This window comes from Puma concolor, chromosome C2, assembly GCF_028749965.1.
Source record: "Puma concolor isolate L17-30 chromosome C2, mPumCon1.1.hap2, whole genome shotgun sequence".
Lineage (NCBI taxonomy): Eukaryota > Metazoa > Chordata > Mammalia > Carnivora > Felidae > Puma > Puma concolor.
The window spans coordinates 38,714,457-38,734,208 of record NC_141675.1 but is presented as its reverse complement, the minus strand read 5'-3'; the positions used below and the strand labels follow the sequence as shown (position 1 = coordinate 38,734,208).

General features: G+C 40.0%; 1 protein-coding gene across 15 annotated transcripts in view; it reads left to right on the top strand.

The window, feature by feature from the left end:
• Positions 1-19,752, top strand: part of SLC9A9 (solute carrier family 9 member A9) — a 743,317-nt gene that overhangs the window by 605,634 nt on the left and 117,931 nt on the right. For all 15 annotated transcript variants that reach the window (XR_015240025.1, XM_086674475.1, XM_086674481.1 and 12 more), the window contains one exon: positions 7,452-7,500. Coding sequence is in view for 14 of the 15 variants with exons in the window: in XM_086674475.1 (XP_086530601.1) it covers positions 7,452-7,500 (49 nt within the window). In the remaining variant the exon portion in view is untranslated. The remainder of the gene's footprint in view (positions 1-7,451; positions 7,501-19,752) is intronic.

The following is a 19,752-nucleotide window of genomic DNA, read 5'->3' as shown; positions in this document are numbered from 1 at the left end:
CACTTCAGCAAAAACCATCAGGGAACTTTGAGGAATGAGATTTATTATCATGAGTCCTGGACAGTATATACTTGGCATGCTTGAGGCCATGCAGCAAGGTTGTGGGCACACAGAGAGAAAGAGCATGGACCTGGACCTCTGCCTTTATTAAGGTCCAAGGGTGGGGTATCTAGGTGTTCACTTGTTCACTCTTTAGTGGCTAATGTAAAGCAAAGAGCAGGAATTAGGGTGTGGGAAATCAGAAGTGGGATCACTCAAGTGGTCAGTCATCTAGGTTACCCAGGGCTTTTCTGAAAGAGGAAATTTTATGAGTGGGACAGCTGAATTCCCTATCTCGTTGTTTAGCTAGTAGCTGTATCATACAGCTGGCAGTATGTTTATTCAAGATGGATGTACTTTGAAATGGATGCCTCAGCAAACAAAAGCTTGATGTCAGTCACACTACAGTCAAAAAGCTTAGTGTCAGGCACTTATACAGCATTCACTTTTCAATACCCTACTCCTCTGTGAAATGTACCCAACCTCTCTATATCCCGTCTTGGTTGGGCTATTTGTTGTGTGTTCAAATAACTCTGTGTACAATGCTTATTTCACTGTACCATAGCTCTTTGTTTCCAGTGTCTGTCTCCCTATTAGATCTTGGACCGCTGATGGCAGGAATCCTGTCATTCACCCTTATATCCTAGCATATGTCATTTATAGGATATCTATTCTCAACCCTAACCTATATTATATTTATCATTCAATGTAGGATACATCAATTTTTTTCCTATTAATAACAAGAACAATAAGAACATTAGCTAATGTTTCATGAGAGCTTTGTAGGTAGCAGTCAATATTTTACAAACTTTATATGTATTAACTCATTTTATCCTTATATTAGTCCATAGTGTAGATATATACTTATCTCCATTCATAACGAAGAAAACTGAGATTTAGAGGGGTTAAGTTATTTGTCCCTAAGTTATAAATTAGTAAATGATAGAAATGAGATTTGAACTCATATAGCCTGGCTCCACACTCCCAACTCCTAACTATTGTGCCACATTGAAATAGCAAAATGAACCAAGGTGAGTTTTTTCATTTACTTTAGTTCATTTTCTTATTTCCCCAAAACAAATATAAAATGTATGAGTGATTAATTAGATTAATTTGGGTCATACACAAGCTCCACTAATATTTACTCAAGTGATATAGGATGGGGGTGGTGATTCTGGGTGGTACCAGATTTTGGCCCCTGTGTGATGTTCTTCCAGCTACATAATAGTCCCCAAACCTCTGGGGGTGTCTTGAAGACTCCTCCATTGTCCCAGTCACTCTTCCCTTACTGAAAATGTCATTTTTTACACTTACTCATCAAACACAATTCTTAGAGAAAATCGTATCTCCTCCCCCACCACCCAGCCCCTGTCAGCAGGAGGTTCAAAAGAACCAAAATTGCACCTAGGACCATTGGGATTCACACAATAAGACTAAGCCCTAGTAATATTTCACTGCCTTTCTGGAGGTGCTAAGTGATAAGGATCAGAATGGATTTTGTTGACTTTAATGGGAAAAGTGAGCCTTTTGTTAGTTACTCACCTTGCTTCCCCTCCAAGAAAAACCCAACTTTGGAGCATTCTTTTGGACCATGATTGGATATGGGAGCATCCTGAGATTTCAATATGTCTAATAAAATTCGCCAAAGAATGGAGGCGCGATAGGAGGGGAAGTGCATTATGGTAGTACAGAGATGTGTTTTGCTCTGAAAATGGAGCTGGATGCTCATTGTAAATGAGGAACCCGGAGTGAGATGTTTGAGAGCACAGCTGGGAATATGTGCAAAGCTCACTTTCATTTTCATTTGAATACCATAGAGGCAGCACTCAACTTGCTTAAAATTAAAAGGTACATCAAGAATGCAAAACATTGTATAAAATTTTAACCAGTTAGTCTTTTTAGTTGCTTTTTAATCTCTTATTGGTTGTTTATTTTTCTATACTGTATTTTCATAAATGTTTTGGGGGCTGTGTGGTTGTTCATCATCCACCCTTGGCTTCCCTTTTCTACAATTGCATGCACCTTTACAGTTAGGTATCCACCACCTGTACCTAATCTTTGTAATCACATTGTGCTTCCTTTTCACCTTGTTTCTCTCTGCTCTTTCTGCTTGGCTCTACGCATACCCTCTCTTCTCATTGCTCTTCAGACACCTTCCTTTCCTTCTTTGACCTCTGACTCCAACAGCCTACCAGTAAATTTGAAACAAATTCCAATCTGGGAAGTTTGGCCCCCCCTTAAATGAAAATAATATTTTCCTCTGAAATCTCTGTGGCTCAACCGTAGGTATTACTCTAATATATTCAAGGTTGTCCACTGCAGAGCTGGAGACTAGAAGGTTTGATTTTGAAATTAGTGAGCAGTGAGCATGGCAGTGAGCATTGGCCTCAGGGATTTTTTTAAGTACTGATAATAATAAAAACAATAACATGGACAATAGCTGCTAACATTTCTTGAGAGCAGGTACCAGGTACCAGGTCCTAAGGTACCAGGTCCTAAGCTAACCACTTTTATAAATATTTTCTCATTGAATCCTCACCAGAAGTCTGGGGAGCATGTTCTGTTATTATCCCCATTGTAATGAGGAAACCAGAGCACAGTGAGTGATGCAGGTCACACAGCAGTGAGAGGCTCTTAATAGCTGGGCTTCAGTGACAGCTCAGCAACCACAGGGTAGTTGTGAGTCCTGGGATTCCAGCTAGGGCTGATATATCATGAAGAGCACTGGCAGGTAGAACCAGACAGGTGAACACAAGGTGGGCCAGGTTTGCAGTAGCCAGAGCAAGATGATCACAGGTGCTACAGAAAGGGTTCAGTCTGCGAGCAGAGATCAGAGTTGGAGGTACAAAGCTACTTACAGTCCAAGTCAATGAAAGCAGACAGTGATGGGGAATCTGAAACAAGGTAGGGCAACAAGATGGATGGTTCATGGTGGTGATCAGAAGATTAGGGACTGTAGTGGAACGTTCAGGAAAGGAGGTAGTGCATGACAGGTACCCAGTGGTTGCCACGCTGGAGTTTAGAGGGAGGGGATTCAATCGATGGGAGACGCACTGGCAGATCTGGTGGGGCCACAGCTCAGGGACCATTTTGGGTAATGCTCAGAAATAAAGACAGGTCCGGTTACCAACCCTGGGGCACTGTATCTGGATCAGATGAACAGAAAGGGGGCTTGATACCACAGGAAAGATACGTGCCATACACCTGTGATCTCTCACCTGGGGAGCTGCTATAAACACACATAGCACTACAAGCTGTGTGCCATGGTGTCTTCTTTCTATTAGTTTCTCAAACCCATAGTGTGTAAATGATCTTTTATACCTAAAAGTGAGTGGATTCAAGGTTAACCCTAACAGAATGTCACTTTCACACTCTGACTTGCTCTCTTGAACAAGAGAGTAAGAGACACAGATGCAGCTGGCATGTTTGCGTAACCCTGGGGATGCTGTGTGAACGTGCCACACGTGCTGATATCAGTATATTTATCTCAGTAGAGAAAAGGTAGAAAATTGCCCTCAGAGGCAATGGGGACTTGGTCTGTGGAAGTAGGGCAGAGAGTGGGGCAGGGAACAACTGTGTTTTACTGTAATCGCTTCTATAACATTTCAGTTTTATTGTTTTGTTGTGTATGTGTGCATATCTGTGTGTTGTAAACTTGAAAAAATGTATTAAATTTGACTATCAAGCAATCAGTCCCGTACTAAATTAAAAGGTAGAAGGGAGCACAGAGACCATCTGCTAATATATTGTTGCAGGCAGGAAATCTAGGCAATCTAACTGGCAGATACAAGAATTTTTAAAACAGAAAGAATAGTAGCCAGAGACCATTTAATGTGGGCATAAAGAGGTTCATATAGTGCTTGGAAATCATTATAACACAGCGAGTATTACACTTTATGGGGCCGGTGGTGGTGCTGGGACTTCCAGGAAAGATCCAAGTATCCCCATCACATTCTGTTTAAGGAGGCAGGGAGCCAGGTAATGTATTTTAGCAGGGTTTTTATCAAATGAGGTAAAATCAAGAGAGGAAGATACTGTTCTTATGTGACTTCCCTTCATAATACATAAATTACAGTAAATGTTTTAGATTTTTCTAATTAAACCTGCCAAACTGCACACTCTCTGAGGACAGGGCCACAGCTGCCCCAAGAGGGAAGAAAGAACTTACATAGAGTTTCTCTTTCCTCAAGCCACAGGAGATGTTTAGTCTGCTCAAGGCCAAGAAGGGCCACAGGCCTGGCCCCAGGAGCAGACTTTGGCCTTCCATGAAATGGGAGGAGGGAGGAAGCATTGTTCTTGCTCCCAGTAGAACAGCATTTCTCAGGCCTCTGAGATGCTTCTCACTGAGTCTCACATAAAACCAAAGAACTTAATCTGCTGCCATCATTCCTCAGCTCCATCTGGCTGCTGGAATAATTGAAACTAGAAACGTCTGCTTTGATTGCTGCTGGAAAGGAAAACTTAAGTTTTCGTGGAAAACCTTAGTACTGCCTCAAACAAGAAACATTATTGGGTTTCTTGTGAAATTTTATTTCTGTCCTCTTGAGTTTTCTAGACAGGGAACCAGAAAAAGGCCCTAAATAGATGCGGCAATGGGAACTTTGGGACCCCCAGTTCAATTCATAGCCTAGATAGGTGCCAGGTAGTCCATTGAGGAGGGGGACAGGGAGAAGGGGGGTCTAGGCTTACCCAGAAATAAAGCCTCCTAGGGGTCCTCAGCATCAGCCAGGGAGCTCAGAGCCATCAGAGCTTTGAATGTGGCCCGGCATCATGAGGCAGGGGGCCAGGGTGTCTCCACACCTGTCCCTCACTGTTCACAGAGGTTGGACCCAGGCCATCTACACCACAGCGTCACTGCCTGGACCCACCTTGGAAGGCCAAGCCCTAGCTCCCCCTTCACTCTTTCTCCCTACCCCTTCCTCATTTCCTCCCTGTCTCTCACCTCTCCTAGCCTTCCACCCTCCTTGCCCCTTCTCCTGCTCCTCTCCTCCCCAGGACTTCTCTCCCCCTGCCTCCCTCCCCGTGCACTGCCTCCTTCCTCCCTTCTTTCTTTGGGAAGCCAATGCCTTACCCATTAGGCCACAGGGTGACTCTCCCTCTCCTCTTTCCTCATCCCTGCTTGTCTCTCCTCCCTGACCCCTTTCCCTCCCTCCTTTCTCATTCCCTCTTTTCTCATTCCTTCTCTCCATCTGACTTCAAATAGATAAAAGAGATCTTTCTACTCTAAGAAAATCAAAGGTTAGTCCCTACCAGAGGCTCTTCTCAGTTCCACATACAATAAATAGCTACCCATTTCACTCCCTGGTTTAGAAAGAAGAGGCTATTCATTGCCAGAGGACAGTGATTTTTTGAAGCATCAGAAGTATTTTAAATAAGCTATCTCTGCGCTGCTTTCCTTTCACTGGACAGCACACCTGCCAGCTGCTGGCTCCTCACCCTGCTTTCCCCTCCTCCACCTGGAGAACAGAATGGCAAGGGGCTTAAAGAAGTGTTTTCAGGGGTAGGTGTTAAAGGGAAGACCCCCAAAGCTCTAGGAATTGAGGCATTCACAGGACAGGTGCTGGTGGAGCTTGGGTGGGATGTCTGAGGCCCTGAGCTGCTCCCCCTAGTCCTCCCCTAGTCTTCCCAGCCTGCCTCCAGACAGACAGAGGCCCACTCTGGAGCAGAGGAAGTTCAAACTCCAGGACCCTCAACTGCTCTGGCCCTTTCGAGGCCCTGGGAAGAAACCCAGCATTGTGTTCCCATGGTCCTATGTTTTTGCAAGATTTGCAAAAGGAATATATTTTAACCACAGTGGGGTTTGATGACTCTTTCCACTACAGTTTCCCCTCAGTCATACCTCTCCTCTGGTCTATTGGCCCTGGAGTGGGCATTTGGGGGATCCGACTCAGGGGAAGCTGAGTTGGGAATGCATTTAGTTTATATTTAGTAGGATATGTTTGTGTGGTCTGCAGTCACTTCTGTGCATGGGCAAGTCATGGCTGGCCATCCCAGTGCAGGAATGGCTTATAAGAATAGTGCCACAAGGCTGAATCAAAGTTGAATATGTCCTACAGCGCCAGGCTTCAGAAGTCTGTGGGCAGTTGTAGAAAAACAAGGCTTGAAATGTCCTGAGCCTGAAGCTAGTCTGTGGAAAATTCTTCCGATCATGAGATGTGTAAAATTCCAAGTGGAGGATTCCGTTCTCATTGGTGTCCCCATCAAAACAGAATTCAGGAATATATTCGATGACGCAGTGTATACACTGACAAGCCCACTGTGCTTTGTTTATGGGAATTGCACAAAATGAAATTTACCAGAAATCTTGTGTTTTCAGGGCATTAATATGTAGCAGCACTGCACACAGCTGGCATGTCTGTAAGCAGGCATGCTTTAGTGCCTCCCAATTATCAATAATTTCGATCGATCTTGTTAGAGGAAAGGCTACCTTATCTTCCTCTTCTCTCTTGTACAAAATCATTGCTATGTAAAGAAAGTATCAAAGTATGGAGGCAAAACTTACAGAGGAAAAAGTTATTTTAAAAGTGTGTTAGGCAGTTAATTCGAGTATTAATTATTTTATGGATTTTGAAACGTCTGTTGCATTTGCCAGATTTTTAAATCATGAAACGTTTTGTAATTTACTTTTTCTTTCCCAAAAGTCAGTTCCATACCTAATTTTGTGGTCATATTTTTGTATTAATTTTTTTTCTTTTTTCTTTTTTTACTGTTTATCTATTTTGAGAGACAGAAAGAGCATGTGCAGGGGAGGGGCAGAGAGAAGGGGAGACACAGAATCCAAAGTAGGCTCTAGGCTCCAAGCTGTCAGCACAGAGCCCATCATGGGGCTCGAACCCACAAACCATGAGATCTTGACCTGAGCCGAAATCAGACGCTCAACTGACTGAGCCACCCAGACACACCATATTACAGGCTCTTTTAAAAAGAGGCCCCCACGTCAAATTGTTTAAGCCTCAAGCCCCAGAACCCTGAATCCTCTCTACTGGCAGCTTTGGTGAGCATCTGGACAAAGGCCTGTTCTTTTCTGTCTCCAGGAGCCTGCTCCAACCCAGCCCCCACATTCCAGGAGCAGTTTGGTCAATGAGTCCTGCAGGGATAGCAGGTGGCCTTTCCTCCAGGATCTCTATTTTCAGGGCTGTGGACATTCTCAGGCTCCTACTGTTATTGAGAGACAGCAGTGAGGAACAGGAGTTGGTGCTCAATCTCACTAGCTGTGCTGAGGCCCAGCTGTACAAGTTCTTATTTTGACACGAATGCATTTGAGGTTCTTTTGATTCAGGGAGAGGTAGGATGGTTTTCTGCCAAACCTTTCCTTTGATCTGTGTCATATTTGGTTCCAGTGATCTGCCACACAAAACTGTTGCGTCTCATCTGCAGCAAGGCTCTTACCAGTTTTCTCATTTCTTTAACAGAGTTGGTGTGGATCTGGATGAAGATCTGAAGGAGCCCACCTCACACCAGGCAAGTCAAAGAGGCCAATTCATAGAGTATAGAAATATAAAATGTTCTGTTCCATGGAATCTTCCATGCTTGTCCAGCATGTGGCCAAGGGGCTCAACCTAAAGGGCACTGCCTCCACTGATAAAACACATCCAATGGCTATAAAATACCTGGGAATACAGGGTATCGATAACCTTTGTATAACCTTTAGAATGCTTAGAACTAGAATGCACTTGCACCCTCTCTGTGGCAACAAGAAGCTGGAAACTCTACAGTATAGAAGCAAGAGCATGGTTCTTGGAATGAGGTAGCCTGGAGTTCAAATCCTCTGCCCAGGGACTTGCTAGCTAGGTAATCTCAGTGAAATTTATTCAGTGCATGTCCAATGCATGTTGGGCACACATGCCCAAATGGACCTGTTTCTCCTGCACAGCTTCTCATTAATCAGGTCTACGTGTATAGAAATATTGAAACATTGAAAATTTGCAAAAGCACAGCAAAACTGTCTAGGTGATCCATTCCTAACTTAACCACACAACATTCTCTGCAGAGACCTGAAAATCCTTAGGGAAATTTGTTCAAAATAATGTGCTGTTCCCTCAAGTACAGGAAATGTATTCCCCAAACTCTGAACTTGAACCTGACATCGCAGTAGAATCTGCCATTGGCAATTTTGCATTAGCCATTTCTAATTCAGTACTTAAAACAATTGTTTAGGAATGTTGCACCTTTTGTTGAAATTGTAAGCAGATAGACACAGTAGTATAATATAAATAAGTGATGTTGCTTAATGACTCGTGTTATGATCATACCTGGATTTAAAGAGGATCCATCTCTTTTATTTTGTGATTTTTTTTTTCTATAATGCCATCAGTGAGGCACAGCTGGTTAGTGCTCCTGGGCAAAATGTTGCTACTTTCCTGGTTTACATAGACATAAAGAAGGAAGGATCCTGTGCTCTATAAAAAGGCCTGGAAAATTAAGTTGGTGATGATCCTGGCTTATTGTACTTTCAATTTTTTTTTGTACATGTGTTTCAAGGCCAGGCTGGTGCTGTTTTCTCAGACTCTGTAGCCCAGGAAACACACCTCACTGCAGGAGTGAGCACAGCAGGTGTGCCAGCACACTGGGATTGGGGCCAGCTTGGTGACCTGAAAAGGGAGAATAAAGCCCATCTCCTTATACTCATGGGCTGTAATGAGTAGTTAGTAAGGTGCCATGGTGGCTGATTTTTGAAAAGCATTTTCATCTCATATAGGTCAACTAATCCATCCTCCTACCTTCAAGCAAGACTTTTATCTAAATTCTATCTTTCTCTTCTATCTTTTTCTTTAAAAGAGATAGAATAAGAAAATGCATCAAAGCAAATTCTTCATCTTTCTCTAGCTGCCTAATATTTTGAAATCACATATAATTATTAGGAAGATTACCTAGGAGCCTAACTCCTTCCTTTTACAATTGAAACATTTTATTTTAGCTCATTCACACCATTGTTAATTCAGTAATAACTCCTACCTGAAGATACTTAAACCAGTAGAAAGTAGTTGTTGTTGTTGTTGTTGTTGTTGTTGTTGTTGTTGTTGTTAGAGACATGAGATAGGGCAACTAGGTCCAGTGAAAACTGCATTGTATTTGAATCTCCAACAGTTGTTTTACCTCTTTGAGTCTCAGTTTCCCTATGTGTAAAATGTGGTTGATAATAACGTCTACTTCTCCAGATTGGTATAACGATCAAGTGAAATTATATTTATGAAAACTACGAAACTTAATTTAGTTAAACCCATCTCATCTTATGAAGGATTTGTGGCAGCTTACCCATAGAATAAAATAATAGTAAAATATTTTAAGAGAATTTTAAAATTCAATAAATAATATTACTAACAGCAGAAAGTCAAAACCAGAGGGATAAAGAGAATCAAGAATAAGCAGATCATAAGGTCCTATATACTTGCTTAGTCAAGCCACAAGTGAGCTTTGGTAGCCAAGGCAGGGAAAGAGGAAAAAATAATCACTAATATACTAAATTATTATCATTAGAGGGAAAAAGTGTACTCTCTCCTCAAGCAGTACAGAACTTCACAGGCCACTGTTTTAAAAGATATTTCTCACTTGGGGCTTCCTGTACAGGACACATAAAGAGCTGTACAAATGTTAGCTAACTAATCTTATTATAAATTACATGGTTCCTACTGAACTTCTGCTCCTTCAAATAATTTTGTTTTTAAGAGGTGTCCTGGAAGTGTTCCTATTCATAATAATATTTGACTACCAAGGTAGCTACATTTCAGAAAGAGATTTTCTCCAAACCTTGGAATAATTCTTATCTTCTGTGTCAAGTATAGGAAACAGTGGCATTGAGCTAGAAATTAAAAAAACAAAACAAACAAACAAAAAAAAAAAAAAACAGTGTCCATGCCGCTGCCAACTGACCTGGACATTTTTTTTGTTTTTGCTTTTGGTGGGTTTTTTGGTACTTTCCAAACCATGTGTCAAGAACCTCTTTGCCCTCATTTTGCCTGACATCTCTTTGCTTATTATCAGCATCTGTTGCTCTGGAGGACTGAAGAGCATAAACCCTCATTCTTAGGAGGATTGCATGTTTCCACTTGGTTTGCATGTATTCAATTGGGCTTGTGTTAACAAATAAGATGATTTTCGCACCAACTTCTAAAAATAGAAGAAAAAGAGGAAGACTATTTTTACCAAAAGCTAAAAATTTTACAGTTATGGCAATTACTGATTGTATACTCTCAAAATCAGTAACAAACACACGTTATTATATTTTTTAAGGAACTTCTTCTTTCTCAGTTGGTGGACAGTAAAACAGCCTTTGGGAAATGCGAACTTCTGTCACTAACCAGCAATGTCACGATTTTCCTTTTTGCCTTGCAACAGCTTTAGAGTGTGAATGGTATTATACTTTTGCTTGTACCAGACCCAAAAGCTTTAGAAAGCATGTTCTAACATACAGGTATTAAAGTTTAAATATGTACTCTATGCAAATGTGCTTCTTTGAGAAATGGGAGATAGTACAGTTGTGAATTTTATGTCTCTTAAATTTAAAAGCAAAAACAAAAGAACTCTGAGACTCCCACCCCCTCCCCTACTCCCACCATAAGGTTTTCCTTGTAATTGATGCTGAGTTTTTGAAAACACAGCACTGCACAGAAGTTGAGAATCACTGGAGCATCACACTTGCCTTAATATATTAATAGAAATTCCTGCTGCCCAAGAAGGCTCACCACTGTTGCTTCTTTTTCCCTTTTTGCCATTTTTCTCATAATCATTCTAACATTTGTTGAGTACAGACTATTGTTAACACTTCTAAGCACCTTGTCTGTATTAATTCAATTTCCAAGATAACCCTATCCCTATGAGCGGATACCATTGTTATCCCCATATTACAAATGAGGAAACTCTATACAAATAAGTTAAATAGCTGGTCCAAGGGTACATAGCAAGAAGAGGTGGAATGTTAATCTAGACAATCTGTCCAGAACTTCCACTCTGAAATGGTATGCTCTCATGCATTCATTCATTCATCCATACAATCCACCATGTCAGAGACTAGTCTACATGTGAAGAGGATGCAGCAGTTACCAGTTCAAAGTTTTCACTCACAGAGCTTTTGTTCTAATGGACGATGCTGATGAGAAAAAAGGTAAATGATGTGAGTACAGCAGATAAAAGGATGGTGAACAATGGAGGAGAGGCTATTGCCTCATCAGGGTGGGCCTTTGTTTTTATTTTATTTTTTTTTAATGTTTATTTATTTTTGGGAGAGACAGAGAGACAGAGAGGCCTCATCAGGGTGGGCCTTTGTTTTTATTTTATTTTTTTTTAATGTTTATTTATTTTTGGGAGAGACAGAGAGAGACAGAGGGAGGGGCCGAGAAAGACAGAGAATCCAAAGCAGGCTCCAGGCTCTGAGCACAGAGGCCAATACAGGGCTCGAACTCACAAGCCATGAGATCATGACCTGAGCAGAAGTCGGACACCTAACCAATTGAGCCACCCAGATGCCCCAGGGTAGACCTTTCTAAGGAAGTGGCATTTGATCAGAGGTCTGAATGATGTGCAGAAGTGAGCCGTGTGGGATCTGGAGAAAAAACAGCCCAGAAAAAGGGTACCGCAAGGATGAAAGCTGTAGAGTCACAATGGGTTATGGTGTGCTCCATGAGTAGCAGGAAGGCCAGTGTGGCTGTGAATTGGTGAACAAGTTAGGAGAGAGGGACATGAACTGGGAGAAACAGAGAGCAGCCAAATCATTGGCCAAGGTGGTAAGTGTGGTTTTATTCTACGTGTGATGGAGGGAAAACCCTTAAAGGTTTGGAGCTTGGAAGTAATGGAATCAACCCTTTTTAAGAACTCATTTTTCTCCCATCTGTACTCTTCCAACTATTACAATGAGGTTAATTTTCATCTTTTCTAACATAATTTTTATTTTTTTTTAACACTGTGCTTCTCTATGTGCTCTCTTAATGCTCACTTCCAATTTTTTTTTTTCTTTGTTCCCATAGTTTCTTCATTGAAATTCTGGTTTTGGTTGTCACTTATGCTTCTGTGTAACCTGTGTGGATCAGTTCTGGTCACTGCAGCTCAAGAAAGTCAGAGCAGAGCTGAGAAAGGTCCAGAGAAGGGCAACTTCAATAACTTAGCAGAGGGAGATTAAAAGGATTACTATTTCTCCTGCAGAAAGATTAGCACTAAGAAGGAATACAATAAAGTATCTATAAAAATATGAAGAGTGTGAGTAAGGTGAATGAAGTCTTGTTTGCCAATTCCCAGAAAACCATAACCTGGAATACCCCTAAAATCTGAAAGCGCTCATTTGAGGAAGAATAAAAGGATTTGTTCTTCTGCAATTGATACTTATTTCTCATGGTCATCTAGAGTTGCAAGGGCTGGAAATATAAGTAGGTTCAAGAGGAGAAGAGATTAATTAGCAGATGCTGGTATCATCTCATCTTTAAATAAAAATTAATTTTTCCCTGTGAATTCTCAAATCTAATATCCTAATTAACATATAGGAAACAGAATAAATATTCATATATATATGAAAAATATATATGAAAAAATTAATTTTTCCCTGTGAATATTTTCAAATGTCCTAAGAAACTTATAGAAAACAGAATAAATATTTCCATGTGTGTATATATACACACACACACACACACACACACACACACCCCAGATTTAACAATTAACATTTTTCCAAACTTGCTCCTATACTGTTGGAATTGACCTCATAAGAATATAAATTCCATACTATACCTCCACAAATATTTCAGAAATAGAATACTAAGCTCTATAAAATTGACCTGACCCAGATGAGGGGTTTTTATGTTGCATTGTAACTAGTAGAATTTTGAGAAAAATAAAAGGGATTTTTCACAGCAAATATCCTAGGTTTTCCCTTGGTAATACTGACTTTATTTGGGTTATAATTACTTGTGTTTTATACATCCAAAAGTGTATTTCCTCCAACTAATTTTTACTGCATAGGACTAAATTCCATATATTTCTCTTACCTATACATTCAATCATTGCATATTCTAGAAAGCAGGAATGATAATGAGAAAGAGGAAGTGGAAGAAGATGGCAACTACCATTTAGTGAGCACTTTTTATATATTAGGTGCCATGTGTATACCCGCTTTTCTTTACCGTGGCCAATCAAAACACCTGTTATCACCCCTAGTTTATAAATTACGAAATTGAAATTCAAAGAATTAAAAGAACTTTCCCAAGACTACCACCACAACAACAAATTCCAGACACTTCAGCAACACCCAAACTCTAGTCCCTAGTTCCTTGATTCAGTGAGATGGCAGCTCTCTGCTTGGACTGTTCTCAGCATGGACCCTACCTTCTTGCACTGCAGTGGGAATAGGGCCTCCAGGCAGGGTCCAGGAGAATATAGGCTCACCTCATCCGTTGTCCTTCTCTTGAGAATCACAGGCTTTTGCTGCCTGTCATCTAATACCTAAATTCTAACATATTCTTATGAAACCAGTTATTCTATGATTGTCAACCATTACATATTTTAGAAGTAGGTTTATAAGGGAATACATTGTTTTGTTTTATTTTCAAATATATAATACTATATATTCCAATCACAAGTCTCAATATGAGACTCTTATCTTTGCTTTGGTGTTTGTGGTTTGGGACACCATCACTAGGGGACATTATGAGTAAGATACTCCAAGGTGCATTTTCCATTATGATGTGTGTACATGGATGTAAGTGTGTGTGTGTGTGTGTGTGTGTGTGTGTGTACATGCATATAAAAGAGCACACCAACTAAATTGCGATATAAATCAGGCATTAGTTAAGAATACTATGAAGTATAGTGAAATGATGTGAATCTCCTCCTGCCTGTAAATTGGTCCATCATTTTATGCCTTATATTCAGTCCTAAATCCCTAACATGGTATACTAGATCTAGGATAAGTTTTGCTATAGTCTTAAGGGGGAAATATATCTTCTATACCCCAAATATGTTACCTTTGTGAATGCACTTTGTAACCTACAGAGTTGTGACATATCATCTTATTATCTCTTCACAATTCCCACTCCAATGCCTTTTACACTGGGAACTGATGATTCTAGTATATAGTTGTATTAGCTTTCTATTGATGCATAACAAATTATCCCAAAAATTAGTGGCTTAAAACAGCAAATATTTATTATCTCACAGTTTCTATGGGTCAGGAATTTGAAAGCAACTTAGCTGAATGTTTCTAACTTGAGGTCTCTCATGAAGTTGCAATCAGAATGTCAGCTAGAACTACAGTCATCTGCAGGCTTCACTGGGGCCGGGGGATCTACTTCCATGATGGCAGAAGGCCACCAGTTTACTGCTGACTATCGTCAAGAAGACTCATTTCCTTACCACATGTATCTCTCCCTCCATAGAGCTACTTGAGTGTCCTCACAATATGGCCCCTGACTTCCCTCACATGGTCTAACACCAGATAGCACGGAGGAAGCCACAATGTCTTTTTATGACCTAGTCTTAGATATGGCACACCATCACTTCTGCTCCATTCTAATGATTAAAAATGAGTCACTAAGTACAATCCACATTCAGTAGGAAGGGAAATCAATCCCCATCTTTTAAAGGAAAAAGTGCCAAAGAATTTATGGGTATATATTTTTAAACCACTGCAATATTATATTATATTTATCTGAACCAAATAATTTATTTTCCCCTGGATTAACTTGGATGTCCTATACAGAAAGGCTATTTGAACAAGCCCTTTCTTTGTAGCTAAACCATGAGTGTAGCCCATCTGGTAGCTTATCTTTGTCTACATGTCACCGTAACAGTTTTATCCATCCTTGACTAGCTCTTTCCTTCATTTTTTCTTCCCTAAGCATGTATTTTCTGACTATACCTTCTAGAGAATATTTATGAATTCATCACGGCATGGGGATGGTGAGAAGATTTTATAAAGTAGTTTTTATGTGGAAGCTAAGAATTAATGATATACATTTTAAAATGTAAATTTGGAAAAATTTCCTATTGACCTTCAATTGTATTATGCTCCTTCCTCAAAATCCAGAATTTTTTCTCCTTAGGGGCACAGAATCTGGCCCTCTCCTTGGAAATTAGAAAATCAAGGCAATAAACTTGAAATTATTACATAAATACATTTCAAATTGTGGGGAAATGGCAGATCAAAAGTACTGCTATCAAATTTTATTCAAAGGTACAACTTGTAAAAATGCTCTGGAACCCATAAGGAGCTCTACGGGCTTGTTATGATAATTATTTGTCTTTATTATAATTCTGTGCAACTTCCACTGACATTAATATTGGATATGAAATCTCAAAAAATAGAAAGGAAAATCTCTGTCTCCTAATCCATGGAATCCCCCTGAAATGAGGAGCAATCCCACATGATTATCCCAGAGCAGAGTTCATCCAGTTCACTTAACAAAGGGCCCACATTTGAATATTGATAGAGGAATGTATTTGCATTTGCTTAGTTCTTTTTCATTAAGGTTAATATAACAAACAGTCCCTTCTTGTTTCACTGTCTGGATTTCACAGATTTCTGGCCTGAGCCTTTTGTTTTCTCCCAGAGGTCTAAATAAGCATAAAACAAAGAACACCTTCACAATTTTCCTATTGCTTCCTCTCTGGGGTGGTGCTAAGGGTGAGGGCATCACTTAAAAGGTAAGGACTCACTCCCTTCTGTGCTCAGTCACTTCCCAACCTCTGGTTTATTCCTTTGTCTAAGGAGGAAAAAGAAAGATATCTAATGTCCCAGTCGCTTTTACCTTTTCCCAGAAATAGAAGATAATAAAGGAACCAGAAATTGCACATATATCAAGCACTCTGCTTCTTAGAAGTATCAAGGGCAAATAAAAGTTAGGATTCAATGCTCTTGAATCTCTGGTTTCCATTTACAACCGTGAAACATGAGGCTCAGAGTTGATAAGTGTATTGTTATTAAATGGTAAACGGTAGAGAGTCAGAACTCAAATCTTGGTTTTCAGTTTCTGTATCCTCTGTGTGTTCCAACATGCACACCACTTCCCCTCTGAGACAAGGAACTCAGAAGAAAAGAAATACTGCTAGTGATAAAGAAAATACCATCAAATTCCAGATTCTACTTCTAATGACTGGTCACATCCATTGTCCTTGGGTGTGAGTTGATCTCTGCTTCAGAGTAATCTAGGTAAATTAATGCTACCTGCTGTCCTCTGCCCATCTGGAGCCTCCCAGAGGCTTGCCCTCAGTGCTGCCTCATCAGATACCTTTCCTGTTCCAGGGTGACTGCAAAGGCTGGCCTTCCCTGGGCACATTTATCTTCAACCCCCAGTGAACAAGCAGAGCACAGAGTAGACTAACTCATTTATTTCTACTCATTTATTGATGGCCTTTCATAACCGAGTTATTAAGTCATCAATAACTTCAGAAAAATAAATGAATGGATCCAGAACTGGGCCAACAGATATTTAAGATACCCACTGAAAATTTTATCTATGATCAGCAGAAAAGTCAATGCTGGGTCATCAGTGGCATTTCCCTCACCTGGGAAAATATGGTCTATGTTTTATTCTAATTAGAACCCAGTCAATTTCTTTACAAACTAGTAAAATAAATAACATCTCCAATCTCTCAAGTAAAATAAAGTTGAAAAAAATTTACATTTGTTAACATTTTCCAAAGTGCTACCTAATATGTGCTGCTCTTATCAACTGTCAAAAAAATATCTCTGAAAGTCTTGCCAGAAATAGAGTATAAGATATTTCACTAGTGCTTGTGAGTTCTAGTATATTCCCCTCAGGAAATAAAATAAAAAGGATAGGGAAGGAGGAAAGAAAGCCAGAAAAGGTTTTTCTAAGACCTTGAAAAACCCTTGAAACCAGTATCTAGGAGTCTAGAGAAATTCCTAACAATGATGTTAAGTGTCTATAGGGACACTTTCAAAGCCTTCAGCACTTTACCCAGCTGATGGGAGCCATGTATTTTCATTATGTTTGGGGATGTAGGTAGCAGCTGTGTCTTAACTTACATGATCACCCCAGAATCCTGACCTCATCGCCCTATTCAAATATTCTTTTTTGTTTTTTAGTGTTTATTTATTTTTGAGAGACAGAGGGACAGAGTGCAAGCCGGAAGGGGCAGAGAGAGAGGGAGACACAGAATCTGAAGCAGGCTCTAGGCTCTGAGCTGTCAGCACGGAGCCTGATGCAGGACTCGAACCTACAAATTGTGAAATCATGACCTGAGCCAAAGTCAGATGCTTAACTGACTGAGCCACCCAGGTGCCCCCCCATTCAAATATTCTTTTGCCCTAGTTTACTCCCCACTTATAACTTGGGGCCTCACCTGGATGAGAGGAATCTTGGCTGTTGAGAGGTCCCAAGTGTGTTTGGAAGCCTCTCTGTGCCCCAGTTGCCTCAGTTTCCTCATCAGTAGAATAGGAATGATAATAGAACATACTTCAGCTGCTATAATAATTAAAAGAGTTAATCTATGAAGAGCACTTAGAATACTGTCTGGCACATGGTAAGTTTTCAAGAAGTATCAGCTGTGATTGTTGTTGTTGTCATTTATGTATAAATATAATATTTTCCATATGATTAGGACCTTGGAGACCAGCCAATCCAATTTCTTCAATTAGTTTTTCAGGCTAGGAAACTGCAGCCCAATAACTTATTTAATGTTTGTACTTTCTAAAGCTTAAAGACTAAGTGAGATACTGGCAAAAAGAACATCACCTTTGGAGTCCAGCAGTCCTACAATCAAATTCCAGATCTGTTGCTTGCGCTTGCTGTGTGACTTTGGGCTCATCTCTTCCCTTCTCTGGGCTTCTCTAGGTCCTCACCTGTACAATAGGTGTAAACACAACTACCTGATAGATAGAGTGTTTTGAAAGCTGAAAACTAATGACTAAAAAAAAAGTTAATGACTGAATAATGGGACTAGCATGCTGCCAAGGAATTAATGAGCATTCAGTGTCGTTGTTGCAAACGTCATTCAGTGGGACTGCTGCAGAGAGGGTGCTAGAGGCTGGGAGAGCTCACCACCACACAGACCACCTATACTTAAAAACGAACAGTCAAACCCAAACTGTGATTTGCTTACACTAATTTCTATCAGTTTTCTTCAATGACTATCTTGTCATCAGTAGATGTTAGAGCTAACAAAAATTTCCTGTGCCTGCCGATGGATAAGATTTTGTAAGTCCTTTATTGTTCTTAAAGAAAAGGAAAATGGAGAGATAGACAGACAGATAGACAACTCTCTACTGTTGGCCCCCAATTTTTCTAACTAGTTTGCTTTAGGGTGAGTAGTTTTACTCTGCCAGCTGAACTCCAAAAGCTGTGCCTGTTGGAGAAATGGTGACTCAGAAACAGTTTGCAGATGTTACAAAATAATAAAGAAAACACTATGTGCAGCTGTGATTTTGCAAATCTGACACCTTTGTTGAGATAGAAACGGCTATAGAAAGACTCAGGGGAAGGACAGAAATTAAATTGACATTGGTTTCCTTTTGAGGGGGATATGATGAATAAAGTCTAACTCTAGATAACAAGGCATGGAACTCAGGTTTATAAGAAAACAGATTTTTTAAACCTAATGTCCCTGAAAAGGTCATAGATGTCTCACCGTGGGGCTTGGGAATGATGAATGGGTTCTACAGTTCCAAGTTTGAGAAACACTTCCCTCTTGAAGATTTTACAATGCTCATTTATAAATGAAAGCCTCTGAGAAGTCCGTATATAAGAGACCTTTCCAACACTATCAGACCTGTCTTTTCCTAAACAATTAACATAAAATTTCCATCAGCACCATGTAGGACAGTGGCATTCTAGGGAACACCATTCAAGAATTTATACAAGGTTTGCTGCCAGATTGGGTTTTAATTTTATTGTGAGTCTCTGCTTCAACCATTTTAGACAAAAGATATGAACTAGAAATGGACCACGTTTTGCTTTCTTGTATTCCCATTTTATTTGTGGGGGTGGAACTATAGCATCTGCTGCTACACATGTTTCAGAGAGCAGAACACAGCTCTTTATCATTCACTATCAGTGGAAATGTCTGGGAATGGGGAAAAAGTAAATAAAATAAATGAAAGCAAATCTACTTGGGTTCATCTATGGGCTGGCTTTGGAACAGCCCGTGGGTTGCAATTGTCTTCCACACATCATCATTTCTTGAGAATGTTCACATCGTTACTGGACTGTGAACAAATGTTACAATTTGGGGATTAAAACTGTGGGTCCAAACAAAGCAATGGAACAAAGCAATAAAGTCCATGTCAAGATATATAAATGCTTTTATTGATGGAGAAAGTTACAACAGATTGAAGCCTAGAAATAAATCTCTTTTCTTAATATGCAAAATCGGATACACAAAAGCAGTAAAAATGCCACTGAATCTCCTTCCTACCACACTGCAATATTCATTATCATCTGTCTCTAAGGTTCACATTTTTTACCTTCTTTCCTTTTTCTCACACTTCATCCTCTAGTCTCACATAAACACCCATCAAATGCTTTTCTCTTCTTTTTTTCTTTTTTGTTGTTTAGTTTTTATTTCATAATCATAAACTTACCTCTGCAATTGAGCTAGACTTGGAGGAGAGTAAGGAAAGTATGGAACTCATGAACTTCAGTGAGAGCACAAAGGTTATAGGATATTTTGAGCAAATGGGGGTAAAGGGGGGCCCTCCTGAGCCTCAGAAGGAAGAGTCTGGTAATTAAGATAAAACACAAGTCAAATTTATTTGTCCATAGTCAGCAATGG